The sequence below is a fragment of the Bombus vancouverensis genome, chromosome 5, assembly GCF_051014615.1.
Source record: "Bombus vancouverensis nearcticus chromosome 5, iyBomVanc1_principal, whole genome shotgun sequence".
In the NCBI taxonomy this organism is placed as follows: Eukaryota; Metazoa; Arthropoda; class Insecta; order Hymenoptera; family Apidae; genus Bombus; species Bombus vancouverensis.
Window position 1 is genome coordinate 11,602,189 of NC_134915.1, and position 27,912 is coordinate 11,630,100.

Below are 27,912 nucleotides of genomic sequence, written 5' to 3' on the forward strand. Positions count from 1 at the left end.
TTTCTTCGAATGCCTCATATATCGGGCGCGGTCTCGACTCGGAACCTGGTCACGTGACCCGAAAGAAGACGAATTTGTTCGAACTGATCAGGTGCGTACAGACTACTGTAATTCCATTCATAACTTTCTTTATTTTTTGTAAATATATTAATGAATTACTCGTTATACCCATAAAAATTTGTATGTGACTAACATTTTGATATATTCTTCTGTTATACATAAAATTATACTAGACTCTTCGGTATGTAAGTTTGATTTAAAACAAAATTTATTCAATTGAAAATAAATTTGAGATTTATTCCTTTTCATTTACAATCGAACTATATAACATTTTTGATGATTCATTTGTAACTTGTAACTTGTAGAATATTTTCGAGTATCAGCACCAGCCCTGTTACGATATTAGTTCATTAGTGGCGTTGTCGTTGTCATATGTAGGCGTGTTCAGTTGGAGTTACTAATTGTTACGACTTGACGTGAGTTTCAAAGTTCTCGTAAAGTGATCTTCAATATCTAAGAAAATGGCAAACAAAACAAGTTTTCATATTTTATTAATAGTATTATTCGTTTTCTGTTGTATTCAGCAAGGTAAATATTGCTCTGTACAATGTATCGTTTAGTTTTCCTCCTTAACCTCAACATATTTGTAAGAGATAAATTATGAAAAACAGAAGCTTTATGCAATTTTTTTGTATTATTAAATTACCAGTTGTACAAAATATTCATCACTCTAATATATTACGTATATGCGTATAAATAAATAATATTTTATTACATTAAAACAATTTCGACAATTTCACTTTATAAACAGACGATAATAATTGCTACTGTATATTTTTACAGGATTATCTATCAAATGCTGGGTTTGCAGATCCGATTCTGATCCAAAATGTGCAGATCCATTTGATAATACCACTGTACCCATAACTGACTGTAAACAAGAACCTGACTTAGAGCATTTGCCAGGTGTAAGGCCTACCATGTGTCGTAAAATTCGTCAAAAAGGTGTGTTAATAACTCCAAATTTTTTCGTAGCAAAATAACCTTTTGCAGGAAATGTTATAAGTTAGATTTTATTTTTATTCTTAGTCAACGGTGTATGGAGATATTTTCGTAGTTGTGCGTATATGGGAGAACCAGGAATTGAGGGGGATGAAAGATTTTGCCTTATGAGGACAGGGACGTATAATATATTTATGGAATATTGTACTTGCAATAGCAAAGATGGCTGCAATGCAGCCTCGTACAATCACAAAAGCATATTTACTTCAATTATAGCTTTAGCAATTTCGTTAAGATATATACTTGTTTATACTTTATAGTGTTGGCCATGTCGACAGAGCTAACTAGACAATATATATTTGAACATATTTTTTTTACAACATAAAGATTCTCTTGTACTTACTAATGCAACATTCTTTTCAACAATCATATGATCTGAACTTCAGGGAAATAGAATATTCCAGTTACAAATTAGATCATACTCACTCAAAAACCATTTTGTACCATTGAACAATTCTTTTTTATAAGTGTTTTAAAGTGCCTCTCTGTGCCTTACTACCTACCAAGATGATAATGAACAAGGTATTTTTAAGACAGTTTTTTAGTAATATAGAATATTGCAAAGATACATTTTTATCTTTTCTCAGAGTATTGCAATTTTTTAGAGAAATATATTTTTATTACTATAGTATAATTTTTAATCCAAGCACATATATGCTTGTATCATACTTACTGTTTAATTTAGACTTGGTTAGTACAAAAGATTGAACATTATACCAAACAAATGTATTGAATAGTGTTAATATTTAGCACAATATAAATAAGACTGTAAATTCTGTCTATTAGAAACTTATAAATTTAGTATTAATATGATACGATTGGGCCTTTTTGTATTTTTGTATGCATTTTCTAGAAGTGGTTAACGTTGCCACAGAAATAAAGCTATGATTGCTTGCATAATATATCATTCCCTTATATATGTTTTGTACATGTGTATGATGAAAAAGAGAATGAATAAAGCGATATGGAAAACATTCCGTGTAAAAAAATAAAAATCATCCTTTATGTATAACAACAGGTGTATTACATATAAAATATATCTCTGTCATACAGATGCGTGCGTTAATGATATTGTACATATAAATCTTTTGGTGTGACTGTTTAGACCTTAACGATATTCCTCGAAATACAATTAATTTCCGTAATAAAATACATATGCAATTAATTGCAGCGATATAAATAATTCTTTAAACAAAATACAATTATTTAAGATATAATACGTTAATGCCTACTTTCGAACAAAATTACATTTGAAACAATGAGCGAAATATTTATCACTACCATTTCTACTAAACAAATTGAAAATCGTCATAATGTAAAATATCCTACATATGTCAAAAAAAAAAAAAGAAAAAAATATTTTTCCATTGATTTTCTGATTCATCTTAAAAGTACCTCAGAAAAGTGCTAATACAAAATAAAAAGTGGATCCGCTAGATTTAAATAGAGTAAAAACGCATCGTTATGTCCATATTATACATCTTACTGAGCAGCTGCTAATTATCTGCTTACAATTTCCTCTGGCACAAAATTTAATGTATATCTTCATTTCTCCCTTTCACAATTAGGATTCGATGAATTTCGTATTCGTTTCTATTCAACGGTGGTAACCACTTATTTATTGGACGGTTCTATTATTCCGATCCTCGGCAGAAACTTTCACAAATCTGTCTTGGAATCGAGGACGGTTGTATAAAACAATCGATATGTACAATCAAATCGATAAAATACTTTTGTGCAAGTTGTCTTACAAAGAATCAAAAAAAAAATAAGGAAAGCGGAATAAAAGTAAATTTCACGAAAGAAATAATTTACAATACGAATGCCTTTCATATTCACAGATGTTTGCCTAACATAAGTATTCTTTGGAACGACACTATCGACCGTGCGCTTAAATATTCATAACATTCGCGCGAATCGAAAGTAGGTTTATACTCGAAGGAAAACTGAATAGACGTCGAAGTTTATTGATCTATTCACGTTCTCACTCGAATGCCTGCCATTTCGTTATCTGTTGTCCCGATTTCGCTAGAGCCTGTTTCCACTGTTCACCATAGGTTCCACCAACATCTGGTCCTATTACAAAATGACCAACAGTCGTTTTCTTTCCTGAAATAACATCAAATGTTCATAACTAAGAAATGACCAAACAATTGATAAAACTTTCTCACGATGAAATTTCGCTAGAGCAATGTGGCTTACCTAATTTATTTTTCGAGACGAATTTAACAACAAAGCTAACATCCTTCAGTGCTCCCTGATACGGATTATCTGCGATCACTCTTGCCGAGTCTGGCGCGAATTTCATAGACACGCAAGGTGCGAAACGATCGCTTTTCCAGAAATGAGTCACTCTACCGTTGTCTACAACAGACATCTTGATATACATCTGTCCTTTCAAGGCTTCATGCTCGTGCATTGTCTGTAACGAACATCTCAGACGATGCAGAGACAGTGTCAGTTTTTCGCTACCCTCTTCGTTCTTGTCTGTTTTTTCTTGACACAGTGACAACTCCACTTGGCCTTTCTTATTTTCCTTCTATAACAATGATAATGAAAAACTATTTAGTATAAACATGTCCTTACTCCAAAATTTAGGCACAATATCTATTTAACTCTTTTACGCCCGATATTATGTATATGCAACATTGTACTCTTATATGTTATTAATTAACTAAAAGATAAATATCGATAAATGTATGTTTTCAGTAAAACTAGCCCCAAATTTCAATACATTGTGTCTTGTATTAAATGATCTGAGGAAAATATATTTTTTTATTAGTGACTGATGAAAAATAATTTTTTCACAGCAGGAGAATTCAATCTTGAAAGGATTAATGAAAAAGAAAAAAGAAAACATGGTATAATATAAATAGTATAACGTGGTATAGTAATACAGGGTGGTGGTACAAGCGGAAAAGAAGTCGAAAATATAGAATAAAAATTTTTTTTTTAATTTTTCCATCGAGACAACGATCTACAGTGAGATCCGTTATAACGTACCGCACGCGTACCGAGCGAAAATTCAAAGTCGAGTTTCTCGAAAACAAAGCCTCAAACGAAAAATTTTTATTCTATATTTTCGACCTCTTTTTTCGCATAGAATCACCCCCTTTCCGCTTGTACCACCAGTTACCAACCACCCTGTATAATATATGTATTTGAAAATGTACCCTGTCTTCAGCTCCAGAAATGCCACTAGCAATTGGTCGCAATGGCTTCCACATATCTCCAGTAGACACATCACTTGGGTGTTTTGCTTTGTGTGGCTTCGTGGTGAAGTTTTTCGGGTCCAGGGAAATCGTCGTGGCGCCTACAGTACGTCTCTTATCAAATAGTTTCCTTTCCGTTGTTGTAGTGTCCGCAGATTTATCCGATCCCTTATTAAACAACTGACTGAGTAATTTATTTTTCGTTGGCTCCTGATTCTCCGAAGAGGCACCCTGACCATCTTTTTTCTTATTCCCCTTTTTTGGAGATTCTTTAGTGGAAGACGAAGTCTTCTCTTCCTTCTTCTCAGTCGCTATCAATGGTTTGTCCTCGAGAACCGCGTACAAAGTCGCCACGATGAATCTGGATCCACTGATTTCTTCTTCTACCACTTTTGTTTTACCAAATTTCTGTTTCGTCTCTTTGCGTAGAGGAAACGTGAATTCCTCGTTCCATTGCGGCCACGACTCGTTCTTCGACGTTGTCTCGAACTTCTCCTTTCCCGGTATTAGCTTCACCTGGAATAGAAGCGACTTACTTTCCTTCCTGTCTGAGTTCTTGCTTTAGATATAAACAGTTCATAGTGAAGTGAATGTTAGCTATAACTGCAGTTACTTCGATCAAGAACATTTTCGTTGAATTTGTGTGAAATATTCGGAACTTATCAGGGTAATGAAGTCACGAATGGGTCACGTGGAATTGTCATTCTACGCCGTTCCCGTAGTTATTACTCACGAATTTTACATAATTACACAGCCTAGCAACATGAAAATTCCTTTCAAGTTACGATCAACATCATTCTCCTTTCAGCATACAAAGGAAACAAGACGACGGCAAGTGCATCGAGCCAGAGTCTCTCCCGACCATTATAATTTATTTTATTTCAAACGTATCGTACGGAGATAAGGGGACGTTGTACGATTCCCACACGACGTTATTGTCTTCTAAGATTCGTGAGTCAATGACGGTTTTGATGTAGGCGCGCAAGTTTCGTGCGATTATTTCATCGAGTTACGTAACTATAGATAATGATGCCAAAGATCACAGTCTGCCCACCTAGATATCTAGTCCATCGTTATATACCTTGACTACGTAGCTGTTGACGCGTGTGAAGCCAAAATTCTGTGGCAAGTGACGAGCTCCCAGTACCGTCACATGCAGCGCTTTCTCGTTGATCGAATGAACGATCCTAATGCCCACTTCCGGTTCCAGATTCACCGTGCGATCTAGCGGCGTGGACACGGTCTTCAGCCCCGTGTCTATAAAACTCTTGATCTTTGCCAAAGCCATTATGGACGTTCACTGCTGGATGTTCTCGATAAATATGTGCCTTCTTATCGATCTCGAGCGATTAATAATAACTCATGGTTGGAGCAATGACAATTCATGAGGTCATCAATAATTCAATATCCCTTAACAGGTCGTTACTGCAAACAGAGAAAGCAAAATCTCGTCAAAATTACAAAAATAATAACATGGAAGGCAATATCTGGATACTCCAAAACCTCTACTAAATTGCTTGCTTTCGTTATCTATCATATGCTTTAATCGATAAACAGTCGTGTTTTTTCCGCTTGAAGCCGACTTGCCACGAAAGCCATTGACAATAATCAAACGCCGGTGTTTACCGCGCTTTGGTGCAACGCTCTTCGCGGTTCTAGACGAGCGATAAGACTCCAGCGGAAACAGTTGAGCTGCGATCAACGTCGATGAGTAACGGTAAATTTCAAAGTGACTCGCTGATCGTTCGAATAAGACTACGAAGTTACTCTGTCTCCTTGACAATCTTAAACTTCGAGCAAATTCGATCATAAAAACAGGTGATTATATCTATCAGCTGTTCCATCGAACGTGCTCCATCCTCATAAATATAGAATTTCAAGTTATAATAAGATCACGAAAGGAATTTATTCGAAGAACTGCATCTAGCGATCGAACTTTCTCCAACCGAGGAAAATTGTCCCGGTCACCGGGCGTTGTCACCTGTTCTTCGGGAGAAAAGTCCGCTTAGAAACAGCGTACGTACCATAGTCACGATGATTTCGACCGGCTGTGAAGCGTGGCTTGGAGCTGGCCGTCGAAGCTCAAAGAAACTGGCCGGTTTCTTGATGAAGCACGTTGCCAAGGAACGTTCACTAAGCGCGTTTACGACGATTATCCAGGACGAAACGTCAGATCACCGTTTCCATGACCACAAAGGCGAATATAAACACGTAGCAGGATAAAGGTTGCGTGTCTTTCACTGGCCATGCACTACATCGCCACGCGGCTCGATCTCTTCAGCTCTGTTACGCATCGTGTGGTTGATTTGAGATAAGACTATGTACGTCACTGAGAATCACTAGAGTTTTTGTCTAATACGTAGACACACGCGTGCTAGGAATTAAAAGCAATTACACGTTGAATCGTTACCTAGAGCTTCGAACGACGCGCTACCATGGTATGCGACCGGCGCTCTCGCGTGGGTTCCCTTTATAAGGGGGCAAACCGACTGCAAGCCAGGGACGGACTATTTTGAAGGTACTATTTTTCGGGCATCTGTATTACCATGTAGAATTTTGATTCGTTAGAAGGATTTTAGCAATTTTGAGGGAAATTGTGGAAAATTTTGTTTGTTATAGATATGAACAACAAGTTACAAATATCATAGATATTATAAATGAAATAGATATTATGCGTTACACATATAAGTATGAAATTAAACACGAAGGAGCTACTAGTTGATGAGATTGATATGAAAAGTATATTCTGGCATTTACATTGTTATCTATTAATGCGTGTTATTATTTATAATAAGGCACATCAGTGTGATCGACAGGAATGATGTAATCTACATCGAGATTATTCTTTAATGAATATTATTACGTTCAACGTTTCACGATTTGTAATTCAGTATATGTTTCTACAAATATTCGTATAATATTTATTACATGTGATATGTAACGTGTAATACAAGTTGAGATGGCAGATGAAAAGTAGATTTGTTAATTGGCTGCAAATATTCGTCATAAGTGTTTCATTTTTAAGCAGCAATGTATTTCATTCGTTAGGATAGGGCATGTGAAATTATTTTCACGCTCCTGTCGCAAAAACTGGCCAGTCGTACTAAAGTAGAGTCACTACTCGTACACTTCATCGTATAATCTTTATAGACTTTACTGGGTTTCTGACGCCTGTTGCGCACACAAGGTCGCGCATTGATGTGCGTGTGAATGTTTGTAACAGTATGGTTACACGTGCATGAGGTGTATGCGTGAGTAAATACGACGTAGTGAATGAGAGTGTATAAATACAGTGCCGTAGAAACGACAAACGTAGCCCTTCGTCTCGTAGTATACAAGACAATTTCAAGTGTATTATGATAATAAATTACATAATCAAATTAGATTAGGAAAATCCATGAGAGATGTAGATATGTATTAAAAATATTTATATTATGACTTTAGTTATGTCACTGTTTAATCAGTTTTTTTATCTTTTAATTAATGATTAACCGGTAGATTTCGAGTAATTAATAATTAGAAAGCTTTAAATGCTACTTTTATTATTAAAGGAAGTAACGAGAAAGATTGCGAGTAATAAAAGAAAGGGATATCAAATTGACGCGTAGTAGATCTAATTGTAATGTGTAACAATATCAGAGACAAACAACAGAATTCCATATGCATTCCATAATGTAGCACAGTGTATTGTGTCGCATAAAAAACTAATCGCGAAGATGATCGCGGCATCATGAATAGACGTATAAAATGCAATATATATGTATATTTATTTATTTATTTGTTTATCTTTTTTCATTTAATTTACTTAGTTATTATTGAATTTTTGAAACAGTATATTTCTTTTAGTTTCATCCCTTGTGATAGCTTTGTGAATCCAGATAACTGTTTATGTATATTTTCTAAACTTTTTATTTCTATTACATGAGATTTGTTTTTCATTAAAATTGTGACATTATTCGTTTGTATTCCATTGACAATTTGTTTGTAACTATTTAAATTATTACTTGTCAAGTATAATCGTCTTTAAAAAAAATGATTTACATCTTTAGAGGTTTTGATACGTGCCAGTGTGTCTATCACTATGCACTTAGAATGTTACTCTACGAATAATAAACTACATTGATCACACGTGATGACATGCAAGGATACGTTTAATAGACATATTGACCTTCGTTGCTCAGCATCTTTTGCTGTCATGCTTAGAATTATTGGGGAAGAGCATTTGTTCTTAAAACGAAACGATACTGCTTCAAAAACTACAACAAAGTAACCAGTGAATTATTAAAGAATCATATCCTACAGTCTAAACTTTTTAATTTCATTTTTCCAATCCTGTTAAATTAATCTTAAAGTAATTATTAATTTAATCCTTTTGAATAAAATAAATTTCCTGCGTATCTATTTGAAATTTAAAACCAAAAATTCGGTACAATGTTGAAATATATAATTTTAGCGATCGATGAAATATATTCTAGGTTTCAACATTGTCTTCAAAGGATTTCCGGTTCGACTTTAAGTCGAACGCTTCCTATATCCGTCGCTAGATGGCTCAACTTATCCTCCAAACCCTTACTTGCCCCTACCAACCCCAATAACGACCCTCCCTCCTGTGAACAGCTGTTCTTCACCGCCATGGCGCACGCGACTTCGTGGCATCAAAAACGCTCTCAACGTTTTCGACTTTACCGGTTCGAAACGATGTTTACGTGTCCCGCGTTATTGCATTTCGCGTCACATTTTCGGTCATAGAACAATTCTCGTATAGAATGAGTGCGGGAAAAAAGTGTTCGTGTGTTGTGTCAAAGTGAGAACTTTAGGTTTTTTCATTCGCGAGGTCCACCGGTTTGTCACATCTGAGAGGTAAGTGACGCATTACCATTTGATATTGTTTCTATTTACATATAAATATAAATGTTATACACATAAGACGAATATTTCACATAATATGATACATATAATATGTGAATATGGAACATAACATGTATGTATGGCGCCCGTAAACATATCCTTTGATGAGAGTGGTGCAATTAGAGTTCAAATATAAAGACTATTTGCGACCAATTCGATAAAACAATCGAGTGATTTTTTACTTTGAAGCATTGGCAATATAGTTTGATATATAATACTATCGTGGCAACGAGTGTCACTTTGTAATTCCGAACTTGGCTGTTGATTTTGACATATGTCTGTTGATATTGTTGGAGAATATATCTTTCCAAGACCATTCATTGCGACGTGACAGTAACAAAGATAGATCGATTTATGTAGTATGAAATAATCAGAATTCTTTTGGGGTTTTCTTATATCTGTACAATAATTTTATTAGAGTAATTATTTTGTAAGAAAACTAATCCTAACCAAGGCGTCTTGTAGGAACCATTATATTAGTAGGAATTGCTCATCCTGTCGTCAGGTGGCAGCACATGACTATATATTTGAATTGAAACGCGGTTCTTAGAAGTTGTCATGCTAGTACATAATTAATAATTCAAATCTATCTTGTCTGAAATTAATGCGTATTTCTTTATTTTCATATCGAATCTTCAACTATCACTGTTTGCCTCCTATATAAATATAACAATTCAATTCCAATTATTATAAATAATTTAATATAACGAATCAGATATATCTGCCAAACATATCAATTTATCAGTATATTAATATTATTTACATAAGAACAGATTACATCAGGAATTATTCAACAATAGGAAGAAGAAACGAAGACCGGGACAAGACTGAAATTGTGGCGCATAATAATAATTTAAAACTGCGTTACAACGTCTATCCGTTTTTCTTTTATTTTATCTGCAGGGTGAAAGAGAGGACGTTGAAGGAGAAAAACTTTTCATTCCTTTATATAATTCACGTTTCTCGTTTCCGCGTGCATGCACCTCCATCTTCTTCCATCACTTCGTTTCTCACTCTTCAAGCCAACCTCGGCTTATTTATTCGTTCGTCTATTTATTTCTTCTTCTAATAGCCTGAAGAACTTTAATCACAACCACATTGCTCTAGTTGTTCGCGCGTTCTCTCCGTTTCACCCTTTGTAATTTAATGAACTTAACGCCCCATTTTCCAGCTTCGCGAACCACCGTTTGTCTCGACGATGAATTTCATCCCCTCGTCTTACCTTTTCTCTCTTCGCGTCCCCGTTATAACGGACTCTTTTGTGTCGCGCAATTTAAAAGTTTTAGCCTCGGTGGTGGAAGATGTGCGAATCGAACCTGAAGCAGAGATCCGCAACTACCAGGCAATTTTATGCAACCGTTCTTTTCATTCCACGATGGATAGTCCTGAAATATAATTTATTTATCTGGATATAGTAACTACACGGTGATATGATCGACAAGATGCCATTGATCGTTATTTATGGAGCTGTTACTTAAGCTTTGGTTAGGTTAACCAAGTTATGTATTTTCAATTTTACTAATTTGAAACTACTTTATTAATATACTTAAAATGAAATATTCTTTTAATTTTCAAGCGAAGTTGAGAAGTTTCCAATTATTCCTTAACATGAAAGGGGCAGCTGCTGAACAATATTGTTTCTAATTACATGTATTAACATTGATTCCTTAAACAAAATTATTCTTTTTCAACGTTATTTAAATTAGTATAGTGATCTCTTTCTAGAGATAACATAATCTCTCTTTAGAGATTACATCTGTTTCTAAAAATTATATACGCTGGTAGAGTGTCGTTTAATTTTCATCGTAGCTTACCCGAACAAACTGGTTCGGCTGAAATCTCGACGAACAATAATCGTAACTCGCAATATTTGCATCGGCAATTGAATATTCCGTGGAACGAGTTTCATTCGGTGGAAACCACTGCTACATTACTGCTGTTAGTAGTAACTAACTCGTTCGAAATATTCTAGGATACTTGACCAAAATTATACGAAAATATATGCGGCTGCCGAAACTAGCAGCGCGTCATTACCTGCATTTATCGCGCGTCGTTATATCACGTATCGTGAAAGCTTGTTCAACCATTCCTTTGAGCTATGGTTCGGCCCTTCAAGTACATTAACCGTCCGGTGAAAAATGATTTCGTTACACGGGACGTATTATTCAGCTACGCGGGCGTAACGTTATTAGCACTCCGTCGGTTGCCAGCTCTCCCGGCAAGTTAACGAATTTCGACGGGGAACTTCCGCGGCCGGAACTTCGAAACGCGTTCGTAAATGTAATTCGCGGCTGGAAATTAAAAAACGCCCTGGTTATTCCGATTCACTGGTCCGTGAAATGCCTATTCGCTTTAATTAAGCTAGAGATTGGTTGATATTCCCATGAAACATTCTACAACTTTTTCCATTCACCAAGACGGATACACGACGATCCTTCCAGTTTTACAAGCGTATGACGATGACTATTTTCACGATGGACATTGTTCATTTTTCTACATACTGTCCGTTTACTGCAACCTAGAAGAGCGTGTTAGATTACTCGGGATAATTTTGTGTCATTAAATAGTTCTATATAAGCAATGTTGGCTTGAACTTTATCGATGTAAGCTTGACTGAATAAAACAGCCGTGAGTTGGTAACCTGTACCAGGAGTAAGATTATGAGAAGAAACTGACAATAAAGATATGAAGCCAACAGATTTATTGGTAATACTATTTTTCAGAATCAGGAAGTTTGCGAGCGTGAATCAAATATCAATTGGGATACTATTACATCTTTTGATATTCCGTGTTTTTTTTTTATAAAGATTTAGAAATTTTTCTGTTTGGCAACTGGCAAATTATATTATTATACATTTTGGTGTTGGCATAGGTATAATACAAGCTTCGTTAAAACTACCGATCCTTCTACTAGTTTGTCATTCTCTGTATTTATTACCAGCGTGTCCCGGCATATTTAGTTTCGCTTTGAATAGCTCGCACATCCCTTTAAGTGCATCATTACCTATTCCCTTTTGTGTCGACCGACTTTCCGTTCACCGATGCATCTCTTCTTCCCCAGTTTTCAACCGTCTTGTGCATAGTTCAGACAAAATGAATTGCAAACTGTCTGCTATTCTGACTGCAGCTTCTTTCAATTGTTTTTCTACGCCTCTTCCTTCTTCTAGCTTCACCTCTGTAGGTGGCTGAAATTCGAGGCTGATTTGGTATAAATAATTAATAAAACAATTTTCGTATTCTTCTCAAAGATTTTCTCTGAGGACTTTTAAGGGTAGTTTTGATTAGAACTTGTATTTTTATCGGCGTTTAAGTTTAAGTTCGGTCGTAGTTCTCGATTGAAATAGAAAGAACAAACTGAATATCACTAATGAATATATGAATGAATAAATACGTCGCTTGGTTGGGATCCAGCAGGTTTGTGTGCTTTGCCAGCATGGAAGTTGAAATAAGGGCGTACGGTAATTCAGACGTAAGTAGAATGCCGAGTAACTTCTAGTCTCCTGTTTTTAGAAAAAACATCTTTCTTGAAGCGTATATACATTGGGTCACGAAAGTGTTCGGTTACTTAGCATAAAAATCTTTTATGTATGTATTGTGCGTGTTGCATAAAACATTTTGAAATTTCATTATTACTGCAATTAAACCATTATCATAATTATATGGGTAAATTTTCTACATATTTTCTCAAATTTGTTCCCATTTATAATAATATAATCACGATAATCGTGTCTTATTATAGCGCTAATGAAATTTAAAAATGTTTCATATAACACACATAGTATATTCATAAGAAATATCTACAAGTGTTTGAATACTTTATATTTTTTAATTAAATCAATGCTGAAAAAAGAAACTAACAGATGATGGAGTTTCGAACGAATACTTTTCCATTTAATTGCAAAAGTCCAACAAAGTTGCACAAACAGAACAGTTTCGGGACAAATCGCTTTTTCTCAATAGTTTCGAATTTTTATTGGATTTTTAGAGTTGGCTGCCAGATACGATTGGCGTTCGGTAACGTTGATAGATGACAATTATCGCAAATAAACAATCGGCAGTAATGAAGGCGGGCCGAAACGCGCGGCAGCGGCTCATCAATCGTCGCCGCGAGTGCGCAGACAGAAATTTCATTTATCGAGAAAGTTTAAATCAAACCGCCATTACTCACGGTGCCGCAACTGTGACCGGCCGTTTCGATTCCACCAAAAGCCAATTGAAATTCGTTTCGTCACCAGGACCGTTGTATCGCTTCACCCTCTTCACCCCTTTGCCTTTTTAGCGTCTGGCTAACTGTTATTTGGAAATTTCTGAACGGACGAATTTTCGTTTCGTATTTTTTCGTTACGTGTTCTTTCTGTTCCTACCAGCGGTAGCTGCAGGAATTTTTATTTTAGTGTCTCTGGGAGCGTGGAAAGATAGGGACATGAACCAGTTTCAATATTAAAGCAAAAATATAATTCACGAACGACTAACATTCAGAAATTTAGGTATCTTCTTTTTTATAATTCTTGTTTTAGGAAGAGGATATTTGTTATAATTTGTATGTAATCGCCAAAATTGCTATTCTTACGTATTTTTACGTTTCTTCTACGTTTTATATGGACAAATTGTTTGACGTTCTTTAAGGTAGTTTAGACGATTATAAAACAGAATATAAAGGTACGTGGACTAATTGGTTTCGATCTGCAGAATACACGAGTCGCTTTGAAATTTGGGGTCGTCGAAAGTCCGAAACAAAATTGATTAGCAAGGATTATTCTTTTCAAAGAGAACGTTGATTGAATCGACGGTATCCTCTGGTTCTGCCGACCGGTCTGATTAAATTTCTCAGTTGGAAATGGGTAACGAGATTTCGGCGGAAGTGACCTGGATTGCCTGAAGGCAGCATAATACGCTTCTAAGTACGTCGCATTTCCTGCTGATTTCGGTCCCACGCGATTGCTATCTTCAAATGAGTCGTCGTTATTGTCTTGACCATTATCAATTGTCATTCAAATTACTCATAAGGGGTGCTTAGCACTCTTCTGAATAATGCTTAATATAAATTACTTAGATCCTTGAAAGATTCTAATTTCTTAACATTCTTTCATAGTCGATCGATGATTAAGAAACTAATGAAAACGAAATTCACTAAAATTATGAAAACAAGGATATTCTAATTAATGTGTGCGGTTCCCGCAAAAAATACTTGAATTCTGTTATTCTATTTTCAAATACAGGACTAACTCTCCTTGACGTCAACCATATTCTACATATCACCAAATTTCGCGTCAGAAATGTTCACGATTAACTGAACAGCGATAAACTTTTCATTTCTTACTGTAAACGAGGCAACACCTAAAACGATTTCAATATCTCAGTTTTAGACTAATATGTCAAAAGACGAATTGGACAAATATCCAAATCGCGTTAATATACATAAAGACACGATTCGCACAAGATACTCGCAATTAAGGGATCAATCAATGCATACGAAATCTTTCAATATTTTTGAATCTTTTCACAGTGAGATATCCTGTAAATACAAAAGACACAGTTTTACATCAGCGATCATTACTTTATTAGGTTCCCTTGTCCAAAATGTTCAACCGATGAATACAGTTCCTAACGTTCGGAGAAACGAATTCGTGGCTGAACTATGACGCTATTGGTCTTTCTGTTTCGAAAGTTCCATTTAAAAAAGCCTGTGCAATGGCCACGAGTATCCCGTTTCCTGCTCTATTGTCGATGATTTATTCAATCGAGAGGTTGTCGATATTTATCGTTCGGGCCCGGGTCTCTCCCTGGGCACGAGACACTCGATGAGATAAATCATATTATCGTGGACAAGTAGCGGCCAGTACGTGGCAATCTGTGCCGATGCCAAAACGGTCGGCCGCGTATGAACATGGAAATCATATTAGACTAAAACCACATTGCTTAATGGACGCCATCTGCCTTAATCCCATTATCCCCCGCAATTCATCACGGTTGCCCTTTTCCCTTGCCGATGCGATACTGTTTGCTGTAACAACGAAGACCTGCTACCTATTGTTCTATCTTGTGCGCCTAGCTCGCGCCCTGTTTTCCTTTGCCGGAAATGTTTGATGAGATGATTTTCCGTTGTATTCAGACGTCGAATTTTGACGAGTGTTGATGGCCATTTAGATGCAAGAAACGTGATATGATTTTAACATTCAATAGTCTTTGGAATTTCAATACTCTTTGGTTAGGATAGATAGTTGAATGAGAATATTTAACAATAGCGTTCGAACTTTCCTTGCACAAAATTCTCGATAAAAATTGGGAAAGAATATCGGAAGATAACGATTTCATTAAATAGATGTACCACTGATGTTAGTTTTTTCGATCTTTTAATTACTGGCAATAATTAAACGGGAATACTCGAAGTTGTTGGACAATTTTTCTTGCTTAGAATTCTGAGTGAAAGTGGGAGAAAGTTATGAAAGACGAGATGGCTGAAGGAAAATAATTTGCGCCATATATCACGTCCAGTTCCTTCGATCTTGAATCACATTGTCATTGTATAATATCATTGCCGGCCGCGTTTTCTCTATTTTAATTTTGCTAATACATATTTATGAGAAGATATTTATGAGATTCGTTGTCATAGAATATTTCGCAGAGGCTCGTGTCATTTACAAACGTTATCAGGGCATATTGCATCGGACCAGAGCAGCGTCTCTTCTCCTTTTTTTCACGACACACTATACTGAACGTTGTCGAAACGCAAAACAGTGTTCTCCATTCCGAGCCGGACAGATCGATCGATTAAAATGGCCGATGGACCGGCTGAAAGATTCGGATTCGGGTTTCAATCCAGAGATTCGATCGGATTGCGATTCTTTCTCGGCCAGCAGCAATAAAGGGAAAAAAACACGATGAAACTGGTCGCTTGCGCGCATTCTGATCGCCAGAGCGACGCGCGGAGTTCGCAAAGGTTTCGCTCTGAACGCGAAATGGTTTTTAATATTCCCCAGCGACATGTGAACGTATAAAGGAGTTCACAGCTACCCTGACTGTGTTCTCGATGTTCATGCTTAACAGAGTGGAATCGATATTATTCGCTGCGAGAGGCGGCACGTTGACTGGCCTGGCCCCGGTGCTTGCAAGTTTTTGAATTTTCCTCAAGAAATATATTCGATGGATGTTGGTTTATAGAAAGCGTCGGCGGCGGTAGAACGTGGGGGCGGTCTTTGTTTGCGTGAAATCTTAAATCGAAGGGATTTCTTGTGTACATACGGGGGACGGTATTTTCTAAAGTCTCGAAGTTCGAGCCGCGATAGGAAATCGATATTCCGTCCGGGCGAATTGAATCGAAAGTTTCGCGCTGCTGCGAGACAAGAAACGCGGAAACTCGATAAACGACAAATCCGCTACGGGGCGGGCCCCTTCCTATCTCGAACTTCGACTCCTTCTTCTTTCGGTGACGCATGGAAATAGGAAAGGGAACGCTTTCGAACATCGTAACGGCGATCTATTAGCATGGAATTTCTCGCGTAGGTACAGACAATGTTGTACGAGCTATGTCTCGAAAGTATTCAGGTATTCTCGACATCTGGAGAATGACTGGTGTGATGTTGATGTAACTTAGCGATCACGTGGATCATGGAAATTCTCTGTATATCCGTGAAAAATGGTTTGCTCGTTGGGATAGCAAAATTTTAATTAATGTCCGGTTAAATGAACTGAATGCATCGTTACGTTTCTGTTATACAATATACGTTACATTTGAGTTTTATTTATTCGAACTTCAGTTATTGGAACGTAGGTTTAATCAGTGTCTGATTAAATGAACTCTTGTCGATCGAACGAAAAATCACGAAGGAAATTATTGGATTTCTGTTATGCGAATTCCAATTATAAACTGAGTTCTATTGTAGCCTAATTAAATCTGAACGAATCTTAACTACGGAATATTCTTATCATAGAATCACCAGAATTTTTCACTCACCTTAATGCAAACACCGATACCTTCGTTTCCAAGCAGCAGCGAAGTACGATTTAAATATGCACGGTTGGTCACGAGCGCGTGCATACATCATCTTTATAGCATCGAAACGTTGAGGTAGCCGGCTGAAAAGAGGCCGACTTGCCTGGCTGATGATACGCATGCATTAATGCACACAGTGTCGACTGATAACGACTTCCTGGTGAGGGCATCCTCGCGAACGGAAGTGCCTCCACGGCCGATGCTTCCCGACATCCATCGAGATTCCTCTCCGACAACGTCGCCTTTAAAACAGTATATTAGGGCGATGGTTATAAATCAGGCTGGCAGGGGTGTCGGTTGGTGGTCGCCGTGCCAGTGCTTAGTAAGTAAGACACCATGGATACGTGCAACGTGTTCTACGTGTTACCGTTACGCGACGGTGTGCATGCGCGCATGGGAGCTTCACGTAGGTAGAATGCCAGCAGGCCAGAGTCACGAGATTCTCCGGGTTGCCTGCTGCTACAATATTGCCGTACCCTGGCACCAGGCCAACCTCCGGGAGGAGGATCAACGAGGAGGAAGAATCAGCCACCGGGCGCAATTCTCAAACGAGAGAGAGAAAAAGAGGTGCGGAGGAGGAAGCGAGAAAACGAAATGGGTGGATGCGAAAACGAGAACCGGTTAAAGATCTGACGAGGTTTTTGAATGAAACAGCCGTCGAGGTGTGCGAATGATGGGTATAAATAAATTTTAGATTTCGACGGTGGTATTCGTTTAATGGTGGTGTGATGGAACTGATTGCGAAATGAAGAGAATTTAAGTCAAGGATTGTTACCGGTGATATGAAATTACAATTTAGCAATTCATAAAATTGACTGTAATATCGCGAATTTTTATATGGGCTTTTAGTTACTTTTTGATGACGTGAAGTCAGAGTCGATCAATACTTTTGTGTACTTCAGTCTTATATTTAAGGCAGTCGATTCAGTGATACGAGTCAACGTTTAGAATAAATGAATCACTAATGAAAGTACGACGAAGCTCTTGGATACTTAACTATATTTGTATTGAACGCTAGGGGTTTCTTCAAAATTCATACGAAATTCTTTATATCGTCGCAACGTTTCCGAAAAAGAATCTTGGAAAGTGGAAAATTGTTATTGCTTACATACACTTGGTGTTCTGGTTCGGATCAGTTCCACGTAGCTTTATGTCAAGACGTTTCCTTCAGTTGGCGACGACGGAATAAACAAGAGAAATCCCCATACGACGTTATCGTCTGTTTCGAAAGTTTCTCCCGTTCCGTTCCTTTATTACACGAAAATATCGAAGAGGGCGGCTAGAGCAAGTAGATAAGTTGGAAGTCTATTTTACGAGCGGCACCATATTGCGGATTTTCCGCGGTATGAGAATGCTCTCTTCGAGAATCCCCGCCCTTATATCTACTTCTTCTCCCCGCGTTTCGAACACACGTTCGGTGGGATCTACGCGTTCCACGGATTGAAAATCTCGGATTTTCAAAGCGGCTGACAAACGTTGATTCGCCGTGTTATGGATCGCCAAGATCTGGTTGAATATTCCATTGGCTACTCTTCCATAGATCCAAGAAGTCATAAGAGAAATTACTTTGGTACCACGGGCATTATCGAACGACGTTCAATCCAATTCGAAATGATCTGATTCCGGGAACCAACCGAGCGAAACAATTGAAGTTACGATCGAATACGATTTACCTAAGGCTTTACCAGGCTCCTAACTTCAAAATAAATCTTTGATCGCCTGTGCTTGAACTTTGTCGCAATTCGTTCCCCCGATTCTCTTATAAGCGTGCTTCCCTTTGCGTGAAACCTACTTCCAGTTGATGGAAGATAACCGACTACATTATCTCTGCCACTTCACGAACTTCTCTTTGACGATATTTTCTTGGGAGTTTTAATTGCAAAAATTGTCGTTCCCAATATTTTTTATAGAATTCCAGAGACGACGAAATCGATAACAATAGTGTGCCATATGGATGTGGAAAAGAATGACACGAGAATTTGAAAAGAAGTAGTGTCAGAGCGATAAATCAGACTATCGGAAAAGAAGAAAATATCGACAAAGAAAAAATTTCAGTAGCGGAAAGAGCGAATAAAAGTATAATAAAGGAAATTACTGCAACAAAATAAAGCGATTCTAGAGCGGCAAAGAATTTTCGGCAATAAAAAGACGCAATACAATCACCAAATAATTCCAACAATAGAATGAAACAATTTAAGAGCAGTAAAAGAAATTCCGGCGATAGAATGAGACAATGCGAGGTTACCAAAAGCATTCCAGCGATAAAAGTGGCAATTCGAGATCGCTAAAAATGTTCAGCGATAAAAATGGTACTAACCTATCTTTGCACCAGCAAAAGAGATCGCTAAAAAAGTTCCTGCATTAAGCCAGTGCAAGATTATAAAAAAAAGGACACTAGCAATATCTATACTTTTCTCCAAGCAGAAAGCACTCGCCACATACTGTACATCGTCAATTTTCCTCCTCTTCTTTTGCATACCAAACCATGTGAAAATTGCGTTGTCGTGGCGATTTCACGGGGGATGGTTGGTTCTCTGGAACAACTCGCCATTCTATGCGGTCGATAGGGTTTCGAGGTCTAACGAAGTAGCACCGACGAATTCCTGATGGCCCGTTGTTTTCCATTCATCAGAAGGCGGGGTACGAGGGGTGTCGAAGCGTACGCCCGACAAGAAAAGGGGCGAACAGCCATAAACATCGAACACGTCGGGACGAAACGCGGCAAGTCGCGCTACGGAGGTGGTTCGGCCGTCATCGTCATCCCCGTGGGTGGTTTTCCGGGTTAACCAATGCAGCACCAGACAGCAACGGGGTGTACCATTGTAACCAGCTTGAAAATCGCTCGAGTGTACCGGTGGCCAGACTGAACTGGCCGGACTGCGGTTGCTCATTGGACGTTATATCTGCTGTATTATATAGACAGAGACAAAGATAGGATCAGTGAAAACGTACACCTTCATTCATAAGTATTAGGATACATGTCAAACCATGACAAATATAGAAAAAATGCTTGAAACTTGTTAAAAACATTGGGATTATTATTTCCTTTTGAAACTTTCAGATATGAAGAACGTATATATCCCATATTGTAATAATCTTATTAATTGTAAATAATACAATTGAGCTTTTTGCTTACTGATATGTTTGCTTTTCGTTAGCGGTAAATCTTGACATTTCTATCATTACATGTCTCATCGTATTTTTTGTTTCTTGGTTCTATGTATTTCATAACCCCCGGAATGAGATTCAAACTTTTATTAGACTCTTCTGAATTTCCTATCTGACTCATTAAAAGTTCCCGTAATGAAGTTTAAATTAGAAGATCGCGAGCCTCAATCCATAATTTTTAATTCATTATTTTTTTAATTTCATTATTTTCTCGTGTACTTCCATAAATATTATACGCCTGCCCTGAATCGTTATCTCGCATCAATACATAATTCTGACCGATTAGTCGTTCCACTAATAATCTCTACTTACTATCGCGTTTTATGTGAACCCAGCAGGTGTCCTAATACTTATGAACGTGGGTGTACATCTGTTCTCGTGCGCGCCACGCGTCGATGTGGAATATACAAGCGAGCATAGGATGGCTGCGATTCTACGTGTTGGGAGAGAGTTAGGTTGGCCGGGTATCGGTGTTAACGTCTCAGTGGACACGCCGTGGCGCTGTCCGCTCTAACCGATAACGTTGCCAACTCGTTAGAAATGAATGGCCGGTCCGGGGGTAGGTGCCGCAAGGGTCGCAGACAATAGAGCTCGGGCCACCTCCACGCGCTCCACGCGACTTTGTCCGGTTACTTCGCCCTCAATTACTTCGATACCTCGTAATTAATCTCGAGAGCGCGCGAGGTGGCTGTTAGACTTCGTTAGGGGCTCCTAACTCTTACTCGCTTACCAAAGAAGGATAAAAGACGTTGATAATACGAATTGTCAGCGCCCTCGTTTCCTCCAGAGAAATTAAAAGACAGATGATACCAACGAAAAGGGATGCGAAAGGGAAGGGAGCAGAGTCAACTTCGATGACGGTTCTCGAAGATCGTCCGGAGAAATTGACTCTGGACTGTTCAGGAAGATTGGAAGATTTTAAGTCCAGACGAATTAGTAGATAATTTCTAGGGTGACATCGAGCTCTGCGTTTAAAGGATGTCGGATAAAATCCTCCGTCGCTCTTAATCCATGATCAAGCTGGATCTTTCGGTGAAACCCAGGTGTTGGAATTCCTCATGGACCGATAAGGGGATTTTCGTTGGGAGTTTCGTATGGTTTGGTATCGCTACGTTTCTGGTTATCGATCGTGCAGCGTAATCGCGACATTTTAATACAGGCCGATCGTGCTCGTCGCTGACTCACAAGACGAACGAGCAATCTTTTATCGTTCGCCTGGCCGATAATGCCGCCTCCAGGCGCGTGTGCACACGAGAGCAATCGTGTCACACGATCGTACGAACTTTTGCCTGAGCTGTAGATCACCGTAAACCACTGCACGTGACGCCCAGGAACTTTACAAAACTTCGGTTTCCCTTAAACTGCGCGGCATTAAACTCGCGTCCGACTCCGGGAACAACGATAGCGGCTATCGATCGCCAGAGCCGACAAACAACCGGGTTTTTTCCGGAAGACTTTCGGCTCGTAGATCGCTATCGGAGGCCGAATTCGATCGATCATGGATATTACCGATGCTGCAGGCGGGAGAACACGTTCAGGGAAAGATGAACTCGATATATACCCACTGGGTTAAACCAGTTGACCCCGTGTGTCGCGTTATCCCTGCAAGATATTGCCACCGAGGATTCTTCGATTATGGCATCGCGACGTTTCTCGGAACGAAGTTTACGAAATGGAAACGACTTTAACGCGAATGCGGTGCGCTAAACAGTATCGGAGAGCGGGTAATGTAATATCGGAAATAACGAATGCTAGATTGAAGTTCGAATAGGAAAGTTGGTTTTAAGGAAATTGAAAGGTCGGCAAGGATATTCTACGTGGTCTAGGAAAATCGGTAGATTGGACGTTGCATGTTCCACGTAGATTGTTGAAAACAAGCGTTTAGAAACTTAAACCGTTTGTAGATCGGAACTGTCGCAATGTGCAATTTTCTGCTCCGCTACTGCGAGTAATTTATACTCGTCCGTTACAAAGCCAAGCGGTATGCAGCTGGAAATCAGAAGATTCTGTCGCACTCGAGACGCCCGATATTGCTTCCTACTTATTTCACCCTCTCTTGTACTCCCAATTTCTAAGACGATTTCTTCCAATAGAAGAACACTCGACGAGGTTTATAAATCTCGATGATTACTCTCGAATTTAATCTTCTCGGGCAAGAGGAGGATGAGAAAAGAGGACGCAATCTGCCGGTTGTTTTTCGGCCGGAAGCGATCGACGTCGTCCAAGGTAAGGAGGATCGTTCGCGCGTCGTAAACTTTTGGGGCGGAGAGGACAAAACGATCTTCGACCAAAGACGACGACGATGGCGGAAGGACGTTGTAAGCATTGTTGCCGCAGCTTTATGATGGATGGACGAAAGGAATCCCGTGCCTGCCCCTCGTGATTCCAGGGGTGGAATGCTGCCCCTTAAAAAGAGGGCCGCGGATAAACTCGAGTAATTTGTCACTTCGCCACCAACTTCTTTACGACGCTGAGTTACGCCCATCGTCGTGTTCGCAAAAAGCAAGTCCCTGTCTCGCCTACCCCTCGGCTCGTACACCAAGAGGGATAGATATGACACACCCCTCCTCGTTCCTGTTCCTAACGATGAAAAAGTAACTTCTTTTCACGCGGACCGGCCGACCGTAATTTCCGTTACTTTTGACCACGCTCTCGTGAACAGAATGACGTTGATTTAGATGTTGCGTAGTAGGTTTGGAGACACGTAAATCACGATTTTATTTTTCTGGGCAAAGAAGGAGGATGACAGGAAGATACGCGATGTAGGATTAGTGGATTCAAATAAATAGTCAAGATTATTAGTTGATGATATTTCATTGAAATTTTGTAGATCTGTTATGGCGAACGATGCAGAAAAGAAACTTGTCGTGTATCTTTTATCTAGATTTCTTTTGTCTCTTATTCTATCACAATTACAGTTGTAATTGGATTTTAGAATTATAGTAGACATGGAGAATCACATTTCATTCGTATCTATATTAATTAACTCTGAATGAATGCTACAGATATCAACGATAATTTCTTTCATTCCGATAGATGAAAAAGTTGTCTAACGTTCGTAGAATTTCAAAATGCTAAATTCTAAGAATTCTACTTAGATTCTTGGCTTTTATGAAACACGTAGGTACTTTTAGTTTTCACAACTTTTTCACAAGTACAGAGTCATTCCACGTGTGCTTTCGTCTAAAATTGATCAACGTGTGTCAAATTAAACTTCTCTATTCTGAAAGAAACATGAAAATGTTGTTGAAATCTCCCACGAGGAATATGTACATATACATTTTCCTCTTTGCCTTTGAAGAAATATGTGGATTGCCACTCGTGTCTGACGAAATGGAATTCCGATCCCTTTTGCTCGGGCAAGGTCGAACGGAATACGCTGTTTTCAAGAGGAATTCCCTTCGTGCGCTTTTTCTCGCAATTCCATCAAGCTCCGGGTGGGAATCAAGGCAGTCGATCGTCACTTCTTGCGAACGACGTTCACGATTCTATCGACGATAACGAGAGAGGAGTCGTTGCAATTTAGGGCTTTTCTTTCAGGCCACGGTGCGGAGTAAAACGTCCGCTCGAGAGCCGGCTGAAAACGCGCGCTCGCGTGTGACCATACATACACTCTCGTTCATAAATATCAGGACACTCACAGAAAGTGAGATTAATCGTGGAAATGTCTAGGATCTTATAGAGTCGTTAATAACTATTATCTAATTTGAAGATAGATCTCATCATCTGTATATAATGATGTTAAATTTTTCTTTCTTTATATCTCACGATTATTGCTTCGATCAATCTCGTATTCTTTTATTATTCGATTTTCTACCGTAATTTTAAGATTCCAGGCAAACATTTCTGATTTCTTGATTTATTTTGTTGAAATAACTACTTCAAGAAAAACTCTACATTTTATTTATGTACATCCGTGACCTGGAAACTGTTATTACGCAGAAGTATTCTAAATAAGGAGCAGTGCATATTATTGTACCCTTGAGTATACATTATGTTTTTGAGTTGCAACGTCTAGGAACAAAGGAACTAATAAACAGATTTCTATTTATGCTCCCTGTAGCCTCCAGCCAAAGCTATAAGGTAAACTTTTTTGGTAATGTCCCTTTGCTATAAACGTATGAACGTGCACCCTATCATTCCATTGTCTAGTAACACTAAGAGAGTAAGGATCTCAATCAGCATAATCTTATACATTATACTTATACTTATACCTTTAATTATTTCAATATACTTTTCTATTACAAGTTCATCCACCCAGTCAACCTCAACCTCAACATATTTCATACAGATTTTTTCTATGAGATTAAGGGAGTGCGTATGGTTCTTATTTTATAGTTCCTCCCGCGACTCTTACAAGTAGTTTTTACAAAGTTCGCCGTTTCTTTGCGTAAATATCATAATCGGCTAACCATTTGGTTGATGGTTTCAACAAATTGTATGAGATCAGAAACTGTCATAATGCTTGTGGACGGGAGTGTACATGTATGAACCCGTCAGTGGAAGTGGAAATAAAACGTGTGGCCCAGGATCCAGAGACGCTTACCGTCATTTCTCTTCCTACTTTCCCGCCATTCTTTCGTCCATTGACCTCCGCCTCTATTGCCGTCCATTTTACTTTGCCCCCGGCTGTGTATAGAAAAATGCGCCCGTGTTCGTTCGTATATGTGTTTATATATATATATACAAATATAGCGGCGGCGAAAGGAGAAACGCTGTTGCGGATGACGTTCTGTCCGCGAGGGAGAAACGTTTAAGAGATTCGAGCTTCGAATGGTTAAACTTTGGTTCGTTAATTGCGAATCCCTGTACATATTTCCATAGAGGATTCTCTAAATGTTACCCTCTCTTAGTTCTAAACGAGTTTTGATAGCTTATAGAACTTGGAAAATCGAGTGCTCTAATGCGTCGTTTTAGAGATGGATGGCTAATTGCTCGCGAGATCTTAATGGCTTGACAAAATTTCTAGAGTGTATGAGAACGCTTGCAAGAATGATCTCGGCACAGATATAGTTATTAAGAATTAAACCTTTGCTTTTATTCAATGAATAATATGCGAAATGATTCGTGAAATCGAATTAGATATAAGAAACCGAAAGAAGTGCAATTCGTTGAGCATCATAGTGTGATACTACGATGCGATGAATCTGTTGGTGGTAGTTTTGCAGGAATTCCAAAGTAGAAAATTATAGTTATCGATTACTAATTCAACTAATTATTGATTCTTATTAGTTCAAACGAATACGAGAAAACTTCCTTTCTTTGCAGAGTCAAAGGTATTGGTATATATCATAAAGTACTGATTAGATTTATAGTCTACGATATACGAATAGAATGTTAACTTTTTTTATAAATACACTTCGTGAAGAATGAAGTTACATACCTAATATTAACAGAATTTTATCCTGGTACTTGCTATTTGCCATATTGTTAATTCCACCCAATAATAACACTTATAGGTCGTAATCTTAAATAGTAACATTCTGCTAGAATTTCCTAGCAAACCCAATTACATGGTTCTCATCAATGCTAATACACCACTCTTGCTCTTGCAACATTCCAATTTGGCGCTAACAGCCACCACTCAAGTCCTTATTTCTCTCTGGAACTTTATCCAAAGAGGCGTTAAGCGTTTCCCTTGGAGCGCCTAATACAGTTCGAAGCTACTATCACTCGCCACCTACCTCTGAAGCTTAGCTCAAGACCTTCTCTGGTCCCGTTTAACGTACTTCTCGCGACCGTACCACTTTTCTTCGAGAACGACCCGTCTAACGATCTTCAACGCCCCGACGAGATAACCGAGCCGATTACAGAGCTGTGTCCGCTCGTGTCCTCGATGCTAATTTATGGTAACATGACCGGCTAGACGAGCGAGCATCGTAAAGCTGGTAAAGGGAGAGAGTTTAGCAAACTTGGTCAAACGTTACAATTACTGTAAGTTACGAAAGTATTTGAATACTAGTCGATACTTTTTATGAATACGTGTATTATGTATGGTATACGAAACATTTTGAAATTTCATTGGAACTGTTATGCGATTCAATTATTATGATTAGATCGATAAAGTTTGAAACCAATTTAAAAATTGTACATAGATACTAGAAAATATTTAGTAGAAATATTTATTTCGTAGAAATCATGGGAACATTGAAAATTTAATCAATTATTCATTGTATCAATAAATCTGAGTATTCAATAACATTATATGTTATTCATGTTATATACCAATTTTTAATAAATTGTATATGTTTGCAGTAAATATTTTGCAATTTCGATATACGTTCTCAGATTCATTTCAAATTTCACCAATATAATCGTGGCAGTCGTGTTTCATTAGAGTGCTAGAAATTCCAATATGTTTCGATGATTACGTCATACGCATATAATACATCTTGTATAATGTATACAATATATATCTTTCCAGATTGGTTTGAAATTTTGACATTAAAATCATTATAATCGTATTTCGTTACAGTGCTAATGAAATTACAGATAGACACGTACAATGTGTATTTTCAGATTGATTTGAATTTTATTGATATAATTATCATGCAGTGTTAATCGAATTTCACAATATGCATACGAAATTTTTCTATCATATGTGTTCAAATACTTTCATGAGTTACTGTAAGTAGGCGCGGCTGCCTCATATCGCCACGGGAAATCTACATACGTGGTCGCTGAAATCGGTTTCCTCTTCGGTTAACGTACGAAAATTACAGCTGAGTTAAGGTCGCGCGTTATCCTCTCACGCTTCGATATCGATCGATAAGTTTATCTCGCCCTAGCAGCGTACTGGAATGCAGAAATTTTCATGGGACGCGCGAGTCATCCTCCATAAGGAAGAATTATGCTCGATGAAAATGGAGCGGTTTTCGGAGGGAAAAATGAGCAAACGCCTAGTCGTGTTTACACATGTTGCCATTCGTGCTCGTGCGAGATAAAAGGAATCGTTAGTTTATTATAACATGCGTGCTACCTGCTTGACGCCATATTCGTACTTCATGGTGTTAATATGTGTTTTAATGAATATTGAATAGTGGAATGAGAACAGTAATGAAGATGACTTTATTTATAACATCTATTTTTCATTCTATAGAGAATAATTTGCTGTCTGGTATTAAATTGACAGAATGATAATGATCAATATAGAGCGGCAGTGGTACAAATCAATATACGCTTCGCTTTATAGGAAATCTATTTAGTCTGTTTGAATGGGAACACTAATGAAAATGACTTCATTTATATCATCTACTCTTCATTCTCTTCAGCGTAATTTGTTACCCGTAAATTGGCAGAATGGTAGTAATCAATATACAGGGACGGTAGCACAAATCAATATATACTCCGCCTTATAAGAAATCTGGTTAGTATAGTTTAGATACAGTGGCTCCCATTAATATTCGGACACTCTTTAGAATAGAACAACTTTTTAAAATTGATCCAAACAACCCGAGCTTTTTTTAGGAATTAGATGGATTAATTTACTAGACGACGTATAAATAAAATTTTGAAAAAAGATTAGTCGGAATCGCGAAGAAAAATACAAAGGTCGTTTTTTGGAACACT

At 38.0% G+C, this 27,912-nt stretch overlaps 2 protein-coding genes and 1 long non-coding RNA gene across 3 annotated transcripts in view; 2 read left to right on the top strand and 1 right to left on the bottom strand.

Annotated features, from left to right (window-relative positions):
• Positions 1-403: 403 nt before the first annotated feature.
• Positions 404-2,036, top strand: crok (crooked). The gene is made up of 3 exons (XM_033332833.2): positions 404-588; positions 844-1,005; positions 1,090-2,036. Exons 1-3 carry the CDS (start codon positions 522-524, stop codon positions 1,320-1,322), a joined length of 462 nt encoding a protein of 153 aa, XP_033188724.1. The 5' UTR covers positions 404-521; the 3' UTR covers positions 1,323-2,036.
• A 7-nt stretch (positions 2,037-2,043) lies between these two features.
• Positions 2,044-6,731, bottom strand: LOC117156100 (uncharacterized). The gene is made up of 5 exons (XM_033332832.2): positions 6,299-6,731; positions 5,356-5,699; positions 4,236-4,790; positions 3,265-3,601; positions 2,044-3,171 (listed from the first exon to the last, which is right to left on the bottom strand). Exons 2-5 carry the CDS (start codon positions 5,560-5,562, stop codon positions 3,047-3,049), a joined length of 1,224 nt encoding a protein of 407 aa, XP_033188723.1. The 5' UTR covers positions 5,563-5,699; positions 6,299-6,731; the 3' UTR covers positions 2,044-3,046.
• A 2,102-nt stretch (positions 6,732-8,833) lies between these two features.
• The window catches only part of LOC143302654 (uncharacterized), a 40,490-nt gene continuing 21,411 nt past the window's right edge, over positions 8,834-27,912 (top strand). The window contains exon 1 of the long non-coding RNA XR_013058316.1: positions 8,834-9,134. This is a non-coding gene — a long non-coding RNA (uncharacterized LOC143302654). The remainder of the gene's footprint in view (positions 9,135-27,912) is intronic.

Excerpts from the sequence above, each read along its gene's own strand:
- LOC117156100 (XM_033332832.2), bottom strand. The coding sequence starts at position 5,562 with ATGGCTTTGGCAAAGATCAAGAGTTTTATAGACACGGGGCTGAAGACC. Across the intron at positions 4,791-5,355 it reads TCAACAGCTACGTAGTCAAG|GTGAAGCTAATACCGGGAAA; the intron begins GTATATAACGAT and ends CTTCTATTCCAG. Across the intron at positions 3,602-4,235 it reads TTTCTGGAGCTGAAGACAGG|AAGGAAAATAAGAAAGGCCA; the intron begins GTACATTTTCAA and ends TCATTGTTATAG.
- crok (XM_033332833.2), top strand. The coding sequence starts at position 522 with ATGGCAAACAAAACAAGTTTTCATATTTTATTAATAGTATTATTCGTT. Across the intron at positions 589-843 it reads TTTCTGTTGTATTCAGCAAG|GATTATCTATCAAATGCTGG; the intron begins GTAAATATTGCT and ends ATATTTTTACAG. Across the intron at positions 1,006-1,089 it reads TCGTAAAATTCGTCAAAAAG|TCAACGGTGTATGGAGATAT; the intron begins GTGTGTTAATAA and ends TTTTATTCTTAG.